Here is a 14,019-nt window from a genome sequence, read left to right on the forward strand (position 1 = left end):
GCTAATTGGTTGATAAACCTTGTTTTGTTGAAATGAACTTCTGCTCGTTTTATCTGCCACAGAGAAGCCCAGTGCGAATATTTGTGAAGGTGTCCTGATATGTCATAAATCGGTAAAGTACCGATTTATCGTTCTAAAATTAAATGATAATCGAAATGTTTTCCAACACTATACATCTTCCGTCGAGGACAGTGTGTCATTCCTCATTACCGTTGCTTGTAATTTAATAACTAATTCTTATTGAAAAACACGATGTTTGTGTCGAAATGGCGTGAGACGGGTCACTTATCTATGTATACATAATTTGTTTATTTAGACTGTTCTTCCTTGCTAGTAACAAAATTCTAAATACACTGTGGCTCAAGTATAGTAAAAATGAACATATTATGCTTTGTCACAAATCATATTGTATGTGAAACAAACAGTTAACAACAACATGAACACATTTTTATATTATAAGTTAACGGTACCATTGATTCATGAAATATTCGCCTACAGATCAGAAGTACTTGTCCTGAAGAAATGGCTTGGTTTACATATAACGTCTGAATTGCTTCAAATTAGAACTGTTTTCAAATTGGACTCAGGAAAGAGTACAGTATGCAGTTTCGATCATTTTCCCAATAACATTAAACGTGAGACAGGTAGAAATTAATTTTAAATCGAGTCAAATTTTTCTTCTGCGCATCTCCTTAGCCACACACGAATATTTAATTAAGCACTGGTATCAGGTGCAGTGTAGTAGTAAAATACACTGAAGCGCCTAAGAAATTGGTAAAGGCACGCATATTCAAATACGGAGATATGTAAACAGGCAGAATACGGCGCTGCGGTCGCCAACGCCTGTATAGGAAAACAAGTGTCTGGCGCAGTTTTTATATCGGTTACTGCTGCTACGATGGCATGTTATCAAGATTTGTCAGTTTCAACGTGGTGTTAAAGTCGACGCACGAGCGATGGGACACAGCATCTCAGAGGTATCGTTGAAGTGGAGATTTTCCAGTGCGATCATTCCACGAGTGCACCGTGAATATCAGGAATCCGGTGAAGCATCAAATCTTCGACATCGCTGTGGCCGGAGGAAGGTCCCGCAACAATGGAACCAACGACGACTGAAGATAATCTTTCAAGGTGACAAAAGTTCAACCGTTCCGTAGATTGCTGCAGATTTCAATGCTGGGCCATCAATAAGTGTCAATGTGCGGACCATACAACGATACATCGTCGATATGGGCTTTCGGAGCAGAAGGCCAACTCGTCTACCCTTTATGACTGCACGGCGCTAAGCATTACGCCTCGCCCAGGCCCGTCTACATTGTCAATGAACTGTTGATGACTGGAAGCATGTTGCCTGGTCGGACGAGTCTCGTTTCAAACTGCTTCGAGCGGATGGACGTGTACGTGTGTTGAGACAACCTCATGAAACCATGCACCCTTCATGTCAGCATGGGACTGTTGAAGCTGTTGGAGGGTCTGTAATGGTGTGGGGCGTGTGCAGTTGATACGTCTAAATACGACTGTGGCAGGTGACACGTAAGTAAGCATCTTGTCTGATCACCTGCATTCATTCATGTACATTGTGTATTCCAAAGGATTTGGGCAATTCCAGCAGAACAATGCGGCACCCCACATGTCCAGAATTGCTACAGAGTGGCTCCAGGAACACTTTTCTGTGTTTAAACACTTCCGCTGACGTCCAAACTCCCCAGAAATGGAAATTATTGAGCATATCTGGGATGTTTTGCAACGTGCTGTTCAAAAGAGATCTCCACCCTATCGGACTCTTACGGATTTGTGGACAGCTCTGTAGGTCTCATGGTGTCATTTCCCTCCAGCACTACTTTAGACGTTTGTCGAGTCCATACCACGTCGTGTTGAGCACTTCTGCGAGCTAGCGGGGGTCCTGTACGATATCAGGCAGGTGTACCAAATTCTTTGGCTCTTCAGTGTATTGCACCACTAATTAGTAGTTTTGAGATATTATGATAGACAGTTAAGGGCTGAGATAGATTTTTATTAATGATCAGCATCAGGTTGTATATAGAAAGTCCTTTATACTTAGAATTATGGCTGATCAATACGTTTTTCTCTGTTGAGAAAATTTAGATAAAAATCTTACTAATGATTTTATACTGTAGACGACAGTTATCCCACTAAGGGAGAACAATCCCTACACCATTGATGAAAACCGGACGGAAATCGCAGTTCGGTTAGCAGAAGTTGCAACTTTGTCAGCCTCTAGTCACACTTCAATTCAGCCCTTCTTTACTAAGTTTAGTAACATTTGTCCATAGACCAGATCATATTATCTATGATTTCTAATTATATAAATCGTGATGAAGTTTCAATTGCGCGTACATTTCGCTTAGCCTTAGGTGATATTGTAGGCTGCAGCTTCTAGTAGTCTGCCAGACTGGTATGGTTTTTGAATATCACTCTGCAGACATTCTTGTTATATCTACCCACATTAACGTCCAGGTGAGAATTTCGTGACCTGTCGTCAGAACTACCTACTTTTACTAATGATGATCTGATGACTTCCTTAGAACAGTTATTATAGAAAGAGAAAGAGGGAATCTCGTTGTAATTGGAAATTATGCATTCTGCGGATTTGCGCTATCACAAAAAAATCTCAAACCAATGTTATTTGATGCCTCACTTAGAGTTGAAATTTTGTTGATCATAGGAACATTTGGATATTGTTCGTATAGAATGGGTTATTGTAGACAGACACACATTATCTCCTGATGCTGTCTTGGCATATTTACTTACTGAAGGAGGTTTCAGTCCCCAAGGGTCAGCAGATACTGGTAAATATATCTCATTAATCAAATATTATTTATGCAATGTGTATATTATTACCTTGTCAATGTGACGTATACAAGATGTAGGGCCATTCTGCAGTTCGTTTCATACATATTAATGTCGTATTTTGTGCACTTAAGACATAAATCTTGTCTGAATAATTAATTTTGGGACTTTGTACAGCCAAAGGAATTGGTCTCTCTTCAGGAACAGAGTGGTCTGCATTACTTTTGATGCACCTTTCCTTATCTCCATGGCTTATGTATGTGATTTACGGATATACTTAAAAGTGCGTACATGTTTCGTAAAAACTAGGTTAGTTTTCTATTAACTGCTTATACTTAGTGTCCTATTCTAACGCGTGATTATTTTGTTCCTTGTATATAATATTTACCTTACGCGATGCTGAATGCATGTAATGCTCCAGTACAGGCACCTAGGAGTATTCTGCTAGTTTAATGTTCTCGTTAACATTAGTGTAACTGAAGACTTATTTCCGAATAGTTTCGCTTTCTTGCAACGCCTCATTGCTGAAAATGTAATTTCAATATATTGTGTCCCATAATCAAGACTGATTTATTGTAGGTTGTCAATGATAATCTTATACTATAAATTTGAATGTGTGGGTCACTAGATGAAAATATTTTGTCTATTTTGATACCAACAGTAGCTGTTATAAATTAAGACATATAGATAAAACTGATCATTTTTGTTAAGCTTAACCGATACTTTAATATGTAAAGTGGTATGTCAGGTTCCTGTTTACCTTACTAGTCTAGTTGTGACGAATTCATTTTGAACATAATAAGGAATGTCTAGATAGTTAGATGACCTTTTGTAACACTTTTTCTTATTGCAGAGTTAGGCCAGTTGTTGATCGTTGGAACCTAAGACAAAGGTACAGTTTTCCTTGTTATCTTCCAAGAAGTCTTTCACACATGTACCGAACACCTGCAAACTCTACAAAAATCTCTTGTGGTACTCTTCAAAGTATCTCTACGTCTTTCGATACTTCGTTCCTTTGAAAGGGTACAGTACCGCCCGACATTGAAAATAGGTACAACATACTTCATTATTCTTGTCAGAACAACACATTTTTTGTAAAAATAACTCAATTTTAATTAATACAGTGAAGCCGGAAAGAATGACAATGTATTTATTTAATTGATCACATGTCCACTCCCACAAAATAAATCCCTACATCCAGTTTGGTGAGATCTGTGAAATGAATGAATGTATGGTGAATGTGAATGTATGATCACCTTTGAGACGACCCTTTGGTCACCTTTGGTGGGACCAAAGAGATGAAATTTACCTTAGCTTTGAGCGCCTGAAATGTGGCTGACCAATACGGTAGCAAGGTGCTCCCCCACTTCGGCAGAGGTGCGAGAGGACCTGAAGAACGGCCATGTTTCAGCACTCTGCCGCTGGATCTAATGTTGGTAAGACCTGTCTTAGGCGTGCTCCGTAAGGACAAAAGAGTGGAGACATGGTATGCTTGTGAAATACTTAAGAGTAGTTTAGAATAATAATTACTCTATTTCAGGAACTTTTGTGGGGAGAATTAAATGTCAGGCAGGTAATATTAAGGGGATCGTAGTAATCTTCGGAAGTGAGCAACGGTCACAATGAAACCACTTGTAGCAATAAGTTGAAATACTTCTGAGTGTTTAAGTTAAGCTGAATTACTAGCGTGTGTACTATAAGTTGAAATATTTAAGAAATGGCTTGTGCAGGACTTGAAATTAGATATGAGTACTTCCACGTGGTGAGTACTGTGTGAGTTTCAATCTGTGAATGAGACAAAGGATAAAGAGAAGTACTCGTCCATGGTATCAGTTGAGGACTCACGTGTGTGATTAATATGTTCTTAATATTACTTTGCATGTTATGTTTCCGTGTGACGCTTGATTCAAACTATAATACTCTGAGAGAGAAGCAAGGTGAGTCAGCCGTCTATCCAGCAACGCCACTTGGCTTGCATTGCACAGGAAGACGTGCATATATCGTCCAGAGTTCGTAGTAGGAAAGAAAAGTTACGAAGTGGGGCAGTGTCGTGTGAAACTGGGATGAATACTAATTGAAGTGGGAAAGCTGAAAGTGATGTGATTATAATGTTGTGACTATTCCTTATGTCGTATTCCATGTTGCAGTGTGGTGTATGTCATGCAATTTAAGTATGTGTGGTTTGCATGGGAGAGTAGCAAGGTAGTTTCAGAGGTAGTGGGTTATGCATGTTCCTTTTGTACCACTCGATCTGGAGGAAAGTTTCGTGATGATGGTTCTGAGAGTCGAAGTGTGAGATATAAACAAAAAGATCCACCATCCTATCCAGGAAGTGCACTGTAGCGTTAAATAATTACGAGATCATAAGATAGAGAATCACCAATATAAAGCCATGCTAACTGGGCGGAATTTCTCATGTGTTATTGTTGTCGGTTATAGAATTTTTGTGTTTAGGTTATAGAATTTATCGGAATAAATAAGATAGTGAAAAGAAAAAGATTGGTGGCCTTTTCCTTCGAATTGTATGTTGTCATGATATCCAGAATTTATCATGTGTGCGCCATTCATATTCAGTGCGATGGCCACGTGTTGATAAAAGCCGTTGAATAAAAAAAAAAAAAAAGAAAATGTGGTATTGCCAGTGCGTAGTGAACAGTCAGAGTAGTGTAAATTACTAATAGTCAGATCTGAGTGTCCGTTGCGTAATATTCATACAGGAGAATAATTTGTTACTTAATTGTGAGTACTAGAGTTCATGTTACTCGATAAATAAGAATGAATCCACTCGCTTGGCAGACCACTCATCTTGCAGGCCTGACTGCTTGATGCCACAGTATGAGCAAGGCATGTGGGTGCCTCTCACCTTTAAGAACGAAAAACTGTGTTCTGTCTGAAAGGAAATGTGGATTACAGTCACTAACAGTATCGGCTACTGGAAACGTGATCAATAAATAGTCCATGACACACAGAGCTTCCGATGCTTCTCACAACGGAATATGTAGCTTATAAAGTATCGAACCAGGTCTGTGATTGAATTCCAAATTTCCTGTCAAACAGAAGAAAGAGTTTCAATCTTAACGGAACAAAATATAAAGAGATGAAGAGGTAATTTCAAGAATACCTCAACAGAATGTTACAGGGTTTACAAGTGTTTGTTACAGGGCCGTGACTGTTTACATATTGCATTGTGGAACGCATTGGAAGACCTTTGAGGCTGTTCGCAGATTGTGAGATTAGTCCAGAAGCAGATTGTAGCGAACGAAGACTGTAGCAAAATAGTACAAGAAGACCAACTGAACTTCGACGATTGGCTCAGGGCCTGGCAGTTCGAACGGAGATATACGTAACGTACTGCGCATAAATAAACGAAGAAGCCGGTGCTATTGCAGTACACAGTTCACAGGAAACATCCGGACTACCGAAGGTAGAATGACCACATAAACCAAAGTGTAGGGAAAGCAGATGCTAGACTGAGATTCAGGCGTTGTGCAACAGGGGCAGGTGCAGTGTGTACACTTAGGGAGCGTTCGTTGAAGGGAGAGCCGGCAATATATCACTGCCTCCCATGTACACGGATCAGCCAAAACATTATGATCACCTGCTTAAGAGGATGTTTGTCCACCTTCGGGACGAAATACATTACCGATTCTGCGTGTAAGGTACCCGATAGTTTGTTGTCAGGTTTGTGGAGGTAACTGGCATTAGATGCCTACGCACTGGTTACGTAATTAGGGCAAATAACGGGCCGACAGCGACCCGAATGGGCTTCGTTGGAATCACATCAGGCGAAATTCGTTGGCGAGATATCAGCGTGAGTTCGGTATAATGCTCCTCAAACCACTGTAGTACGGTTCTGGCTGCTAGACACGGCGATTATACTACTAAAAGATGACATCGCTGTCGGAGGAGATATCTGGCATGAACGAATGCAGGTTGTACGCAGCTGTCAATGTGTCCTGATTGCTACCACTGGTCACATATAAGTGCAGGAGAATGTATGCCGTAGTACAATACTGCTCCCATCAACCTGCGTCCATGGCGCGCTGCACGTTTCGAGCTGCCGTTCACTTCGACGACGGCGTTTATGGAGACAACCGTCGTTGTGTAGCAAAAATGCTATTCAGCCGAAGAACCGACACTTTTCCGCTGACCGACGGACGAATCTCGATGGTCCCGTGCCCACTGCAGTCGTAATTGACGATGTCGTTAGGTCAACATGTGAACATTTACAGGTGGTCTACTGCGGAACTCTTTGTTCAACAGTGTACGATGAACGGTGTGCTCCGAAACTCTTTGGCGTGGTCCAGCTTTCTGATCTTTTGGCAAAGATACCACAGATCACCATTTTTGTATTTTCAAGATTACAGCCCATTCAGCAATCGTGATAATCTAATATATATGAAACTATCAGCCTCCATTGCGGTAATGAAATCAACCTTTACCTAGGTTTGAGCGCAAATAATTGAGCCTTCTTCAGAAGATATACCGGAATCTATAATTTGTCTAAGGAGGCTTGGTCTAGAAATAAAACTAGAACAGCCTGAATAGGCGTAGTCACATTTTAAAAAAGCGGTAAGTAAGTACTAAGACAACACCAAGACTTAACGAAAGCTCTGGCGTGCGTCTCGTCTCCATGGACGCCGAGCGGTGGGCCTCGGGAGCTCACGTGAAACTAAGTAGGACTAGATAATGCGCTGAAAAAAAAAAAACATGGTGGGGAACATTGCGCATCTCTAACTGAGACCATGAATGTCAAAGATAAAAGACCAACGCAGTTATATCTTAAAACAAATTACTTATAGAAAGGTCGAATCTCTTAAACATAAAGCACCAGGTTATGACTAAAATCTAACAAACCATGCATGGATTTATGCAAGTTCGAACACACTACCCCGACTTACACTATTAGAATATATCGGCCCTTTCACAACGAATGCTGCATAACGCACCCATCGTTATTAATGAAACATAACATAGGACATAAAACAGCGAAACTGTAGTATGTAAACGCCATAATGCAATAATCTCGGTTAACCTGTACACAGATGGTCGAGTAGGTGTTTTTATCAGTTGATGTAGATATACGTCTTATTGATTAATTTTTTTCTTATTACTAAAAGTAACTCGTGAGTGAACAAACAACGCCACTCCATCGCCATGTAATGGCAAATGACCAGCATAGGTCAAATTACGTTTTACGTGTACAAAATATGGTAATTGCGTAAACGGACGTGCAACACCCTTTCATCGCCCTTATACTTTACCGACCGACAGAGATCAATTTCACTACGAGCTACACAGGTATATCTTCTAAATAAGGCTCAATTATTTGAGCTGACACCTAGGTAAGGGTTGATTTCATTGCCGCAATCGAGGCTGATAGTTTCTTGTATACCATGAACCTACTTTGCACAGCAAGCAAGCATCGGGACCCCACGTTCTGTAAAGAGTCGTGGACGTCCAATCATTTAGCGCCTAGTGATAGTTTCACTGTCCTATCTCTTTCCGTTTTGGAGATACTCGTTCAAAAATGTTCAAATGTGTGTGAAATCTAATGGGACTTAACTGCTAAGGTCATCAGTCCCTAAGCTTATACACTACTTAACCTAAATTATCCTAAGGACAAACACACATTCCCGGGTTCGATTCCCGGCGGGGTCAGGGATTTTCTCTGCCTCGTGATGACTGGGTGTTGTGTGATGTCCGTAGGTTAGTTATGTTTAAGTAGTTCTAAGTTCTAGGGGACTGATGACCATAGATGTTAAGTCCCATAGTGCTCAGAGCCATTTGAACCATTTTTTTGAACAAACACACACACCCATGCCCGAGGGAGGACTCGAACCTCCGCAGGGATATACTCGCTCAGGGCCCCTGCATAATAACAATCTGCCTTTTGTCAAAGTCGCTTATCTCAATGTTTTTCTCCACTTGCTGTCCATCTTTTCGACATGGTGATCATCCGTTCGTAACTGCTCCGCCTACATGACTCTGTTACTGCGACGCGTGCCGCCACGCCACTAGCGGCATCATATTTCACGGTGGGCAGTGGTCAAAAAATGGTTCAAATAGCTCTGAGCACTATGGGACTTAACTTCTGAGGTCATCAGTCCCCTAGAACTTAGAACTACTGAAACCTAACTAACCTAGGAACATCACACATACCCATGCCCGAGGCAGGATTCGAACCTGATACCGTAGGGGATGCGCGGTTCCAGACTGTAGTGCCTAGAACCACTCGGCCACCCTGGCCGGCGGGCAGTGGTCATAATGCTTTGGATTATCAGTGTCTCTCGCGAAATGACCACGTCGAAAAGCGTCACATAAACAAGAGCCCATACTGACCTTTCACGGCAGTCACTTTTCTCACACACAATCAGTGAATGGGCAGTGAAGGAGGGAAAAGTTTGTAAGTTACTGGTATAATCTGTCTGTAAACTCAACAGCGAGCAACGCTTTTGCTGGGGGAAGTGGCCTTTCCCGGAAGAACCCTGCCACTGCCCTACAGGGCAACCCAAAATCAGTTGCCTGTTAACTGTCTAGCGGTGTAGTTCGGCGTGCAGTGTTATACGTCGTTTCTGTTCGTGGGATCTTAGTTGCCAATCTCAGTCAGTTGACTTTGTGTACTCACTGATATACTTCAGTATCTGGAAGTGATGGATAATCGCCCTGCATTGCAAGAAAATGCGCAGAATACGAAGAAGTGGAGATATTTGCGCAGAACGAGCGTTCGATCTTCTCTAACGTTATTACAGCTTCTGTTAAGGAGGCTACACAAAAAGAACTGTTGGATAATATTACCAGTCCCTATCAATGGGCTGCAGTTTATGCAAACGTCAGCCTCGCCGCAATAGGACGCATAAGAAAGGAACGCAAAAACAAGGCGCATGGTTTACTGGAATCGCCGCGAAGGATTACTAATAATTTAGGGAGGAAACCCATCGTTATAGACAGTTTCTAAAATCGGTCATTCGAGAAACGATGGAGGACTTTTACATAAACCACATGACGGAAGTTACTCACTGGCGTGAAACAAAAAATACATTTTCCTTGCAGAAAGATGTTTCACACAAGACATTGCGTGAAATGGGATTTACCTGGAAATACCTTTCAGACATGTTTACGAAGACTGTGACAAAAAAGCAGTGCGAATCGAACTAATACAACACACGTAATTGTATATTTCCGGTTACTTTTTAAACACTCTTCGTGTTGCAAGAAGTGTTAAGTTTTAATGCAGCCCTTCAAAGAAAACTTCTACCTTGTAGTAGAAACACAATGTAAGAACAAGCCTTAAATTCTACAGACTGATTGCACTATATCTGGTTCGTCTTACGAATAGGGGAACATACATTCATATGAATAGGCATTCGGTTCTATGTTTGTAGTAGAATCCTGACTTCCGTTCTTATGTTAATGTTGTTGTTGTTGTTGTTGTTGTTGTTGTGGTCTTCAGTCCTGAGACTGGTTTGATGCAGCTCTCCATGCTACTCTATCCTGTGCAAGCTTCTTCATCTCCCAGTACCTACTGCAACCTACATCCTTCTGAATCTGCTTAGTGTATTCATCTCTTGGTCTCCCTCTACGATTTTTACCCTCCACACTGCCCTCCAATGCTAAATTTGTGATCCCTTGATGCCTCAAAACATGTCCTACCAACCGATCCCTTCTTCTAGTCAAGTTGTGCCACAAACTTCTCTTCTCCCCAATCCTATTCATTACCTCCTCATTAGTTACGTGATATGTTAATGTTATTCACTCTATAATGTTTTTTTTTTTTCGAAGAAGGTATCGTCTTTTGTTTTCCTTATACTCTTAACGAATTTGTCTAAAAATAAACGCAGCCTGGACGTATCTGTACATGGTGTCGTCACAGATTTAAAGCGCGCGCCGTGGCAAGGACTGTACTACGTTGTGAAACAGCCTGTATAAGCGCTCTGTGACGTAGCAGGGTAGGCAGAGTGGGGACTCGCGCGCTCGTTCTTCAGTTTACCGACAGACTATATCCGATGTCGGATGAAGGTAAGTGGGCGAGTGTAGATGTAACTGTAGACGCTTGTAACTTCCGCAAATGTTCTGTGAGCGTGGTAATGTGTTGTTGTACTGAGGTGAGCCGCGGCCGCCTACCTGTAGACGGGCGTGCCTAGGTCCTCGCGGTACCAGAGCACCAGCAGCACGGCGTCGCCCAGCTCCGGCGTCGAGATGTCGCAGGGCAGCCGCGCAGACTCGCCCGCCACCGCCGTCACGTTGAACAGCGGCACTGCGTCCCGGGAACAGCAACAGAGGCGCCTTGCGTTACGGTCGGCTCGATGCGGGTACAGGTAGTTACAGCTTAGAAACACTGTCACGTACAACACACAATCGAATTGCGATTACCACAGCAGCATCACCAACAGAAGCTAGTACTTCCCATAGAAGTCCAAACTGAGATGAACTCCAGAATGAGATATTCGCTCTGTAGAGGAGTGTGCGCTGATATGAAACTTCCTGGCGGAATAAAACTACCATGGCAGTTCAATAAGTAAAGCAACACATTTTTTTTCTCGGCCAATTTTGGTTGAAAAAACCGAAAATTTCTTGTGCAGTATTTTCAAATATTCCCGCTTCGTCTCGTATAGTTTCATGGACTTCCGACAGGTGACAGCGCTGTACGGAGCTGTTAAAATGGCGTCTGTAACGGATGTGCGTTGCAAACAACGGACAGTGATCGAGTTTCTTTTGGCGGAAAACCAGGGCATCTCAGATATTCATAGGCGCTTGCAGAATGTCTACGGTGATCTGGCAGTGGACAAAAGCACGGTGAGTCGTTGGGCAAAGCGTGTGTCATCATCGCCGCAAGGTCAAGCAAGACTGTCTGATCTCCCGCGTGCGGGCCGGCCCTGCACAACTGTGACTCGTGCAATGGCGGAGCGTGCGAACACACTCAGTGCTCAACTTGACATCTCTGTTGGTAGTGCTGTCACAATTGTTCACCAGTTGGGATATTCAAAGGTTTGTTCCCACTGGGTCCCTCGTTGTCTAACCGAACACCATAAAGAGCAAAGGAGAACCATCTGTGCGGAATTGCTTGCTCGTCATGTGGCTGAGGGTGACAATTTCTTGTCAAAGATTGTTACAGGCGATGAAACATGGGTTCATCACTTCGAACCTGAAACAAAACGGCAATCAATGGAGTGGCGCCACACCCACTCCCCTACCAAGAAAAAGTTTAAAGCCATACCCTCAGCCGGTAAAGTCATGGTTACAGTCTTCTGGGACGCTGAAGGGGTTATTCTGTTCGATGTCCTTCCCCATCGTCAAACGATCAACTCTGAAATGTATTGTGCTACTCTTCAGAAATTGAAGAAACGACTTCAGCGTGTTCGTAGGCACAAAAATCTGAGCGAACTTCTCCTTCTTCATGACAACGCAAGACCTCACACAAGTCTTCGCACCCGAGAGGAGCTCACAAAACTTCAGTGGACTGTTCTTCCTCATGCACCCTACAGCCCCGATCTCGCACCGTCGAATTTCCATATGTTTGGCCCAATGAAGGACGCAATCCGTGGGAGGCACTACGCGGATGATGAAGAAGTTTTTGATGCAGTACGACGTTGGCTCCGACATCGACCAGTGGAATGGTACCGTGCAGGCATACAGGCCCTCATTTCAAGGTGGCGTAAGGCCGTAGCATTGAATGGAGATTACGTAGAAAAATAGTGTTGTGTAGCTAAAAGATTGGGGAATAACCTGGTGTCTTTCAATGCTGAATAAAACAACCCCTGTTTCAGAAAAAAAGTGTTGCATTACTTATTGAACTGCCCTCGTATGTGCCGGACCGAGACTCGAACTCGGGACCTTTGCCTTTCGCGGGCAAGCGCCTAACTCATGTCTCCGCAATATCCTTTATTTCAGGAGTGCTAGTTCTGCGAGGTTCGCAGGAGAGCTTCTGGAAAGTTTGGAAGGTAGGAGACGAGGTACTGGCGGAATTAAAGCTGTGAGGACGGGGTGTGAGTCGTGTTTGGGTAGCTCAGATGGTAGAGCACTTGCCCGCGAAAGGCAAAGGGCCGGAGTTCGAGTGTCGGTCCGGCACATAGTTTTAATCTGCCAGGAAGTTTCATATCAGTGCAAAATGGTTCAAATGGCTCTGAGCACTATGCTACGTAACTGCTGAGGTCGTCAGTCCCCTAGAACATAGAACTACTTAAACCTAACTAACCTAATGACATCACACATCCATGCCCGAGGCAGGATTCGAACCTGCGACCGTAGCGGTCGCGCGGTTCCAGGCTGTAGCACCTAGAACCGTTTTGCCACCCCGGCCGGCCATATCAGTGCACACTCCGCTGCAGACTGTGTAAGTAAGCTGTTTAGGTTCTTATATTGGTAACGCCGCCGCCACATAGCGCTCTCTGTATGAAAATCACTGGCTTTGCTGTGTGCAGTCTGTGGCTAGTTTGCGTTGTTGTCTGCCATTGTAGTGTTGGGCAGCGGCAGCTGGATGTTAACAGCGCGTAGCGTTGCGCAGTTGGAGGTGAGCCGCCAGCAGTGGTGGATGTGGCGAGAGAGATGGCGGAGTTTTGTAATTTGTCATGAACTGCTATATATATTATGACTATTAAGGTAAATACATTGTTTGTTCTCTATTAAAATCTTTCATTTGCTAACTATCCCTATCAGTAGTTAGTGCCTTCCGTAGTTTGAATCTTTTATTTAGCTGGCAGTAGTGGCGCTCGCTATATTGTAGTAGTTCCAGTAACGAAGATTTTTGTGAGGTAAGTGATTTGTGAAAGGTATAGGTTAATGTTAGGGCCATTCTTTCGTAGGGATTTTTTGAAAGTCAGATTGCGTTGCGCTAAAAATATTGTGTGTCAGTTTAAGCACAGTCTTGTATAATTGTTCAAATGGGGACGTTTCATAACTGTGGCTTTTCGCGGTGATGCTGTAGTATACAGAGAAGTTGCAGCATTAGAAAATTGCAGCGAAATGCAGGAAGACCTACAGCCGATAGGCACTTGGTGCAGCGAGTGGCAACTGACCCTTAACATAGACAAATGTAATGTATTGCGAATACATGGAAAGAAGGATCCTTTATTGTATGATTATATGACAGCGGAAGAAATACTGGTAGCAGTTACTTCTGTAAAATATCTGGGAGTCTGCGTACGGAACGATTTGAAGTGGAATGATCATATAAAATTAATTGTAGGTAAGGCGGGTGCCAGGTTGAGA

The 14,019-nt window shown here is 42.9% G+C and overlaps 1 protein-coding gene across 1 annotated transcript in view; it reads right to left on the reverse strand.

Moving 5' to 3' along the window:
* Nucleotides 1-14,019, reverse strand: part of LOC124795640 (hemicentin-2-like) — a 729,491-nt gene that overhangs the window by 485,499 nt on the left and 229,973 nt on the right. The window contains exon 2 of the mRNA XM_047259713.1: nucleotides 10,936-11,068. Coding sequence (XP_047115669.1) covers nucleotides 10,936-11,068 — 133 coding nt within the window. The remainder of the gene's footprint in view (nucleotides 1-10,935; nucleotides 11,069-14,019) is intronic.

Source organism: Schistocerca piceifrons, chromosome 4 (assembly GCF_021461385.2).
Source record: "Schistocerca piceifrons isolate TAMUIC-IGC-003096 chromosome 4, iqSchPice1.1, whole genome shotgun sequence".
Classification (NCBI taxonomy): domain Eukaryota; kingdom Metazoa; phylum Arthropoda; class Insecta; order Orthoptera; family Acrididae; genus Schistocerca; species Schistocerca piceifrons.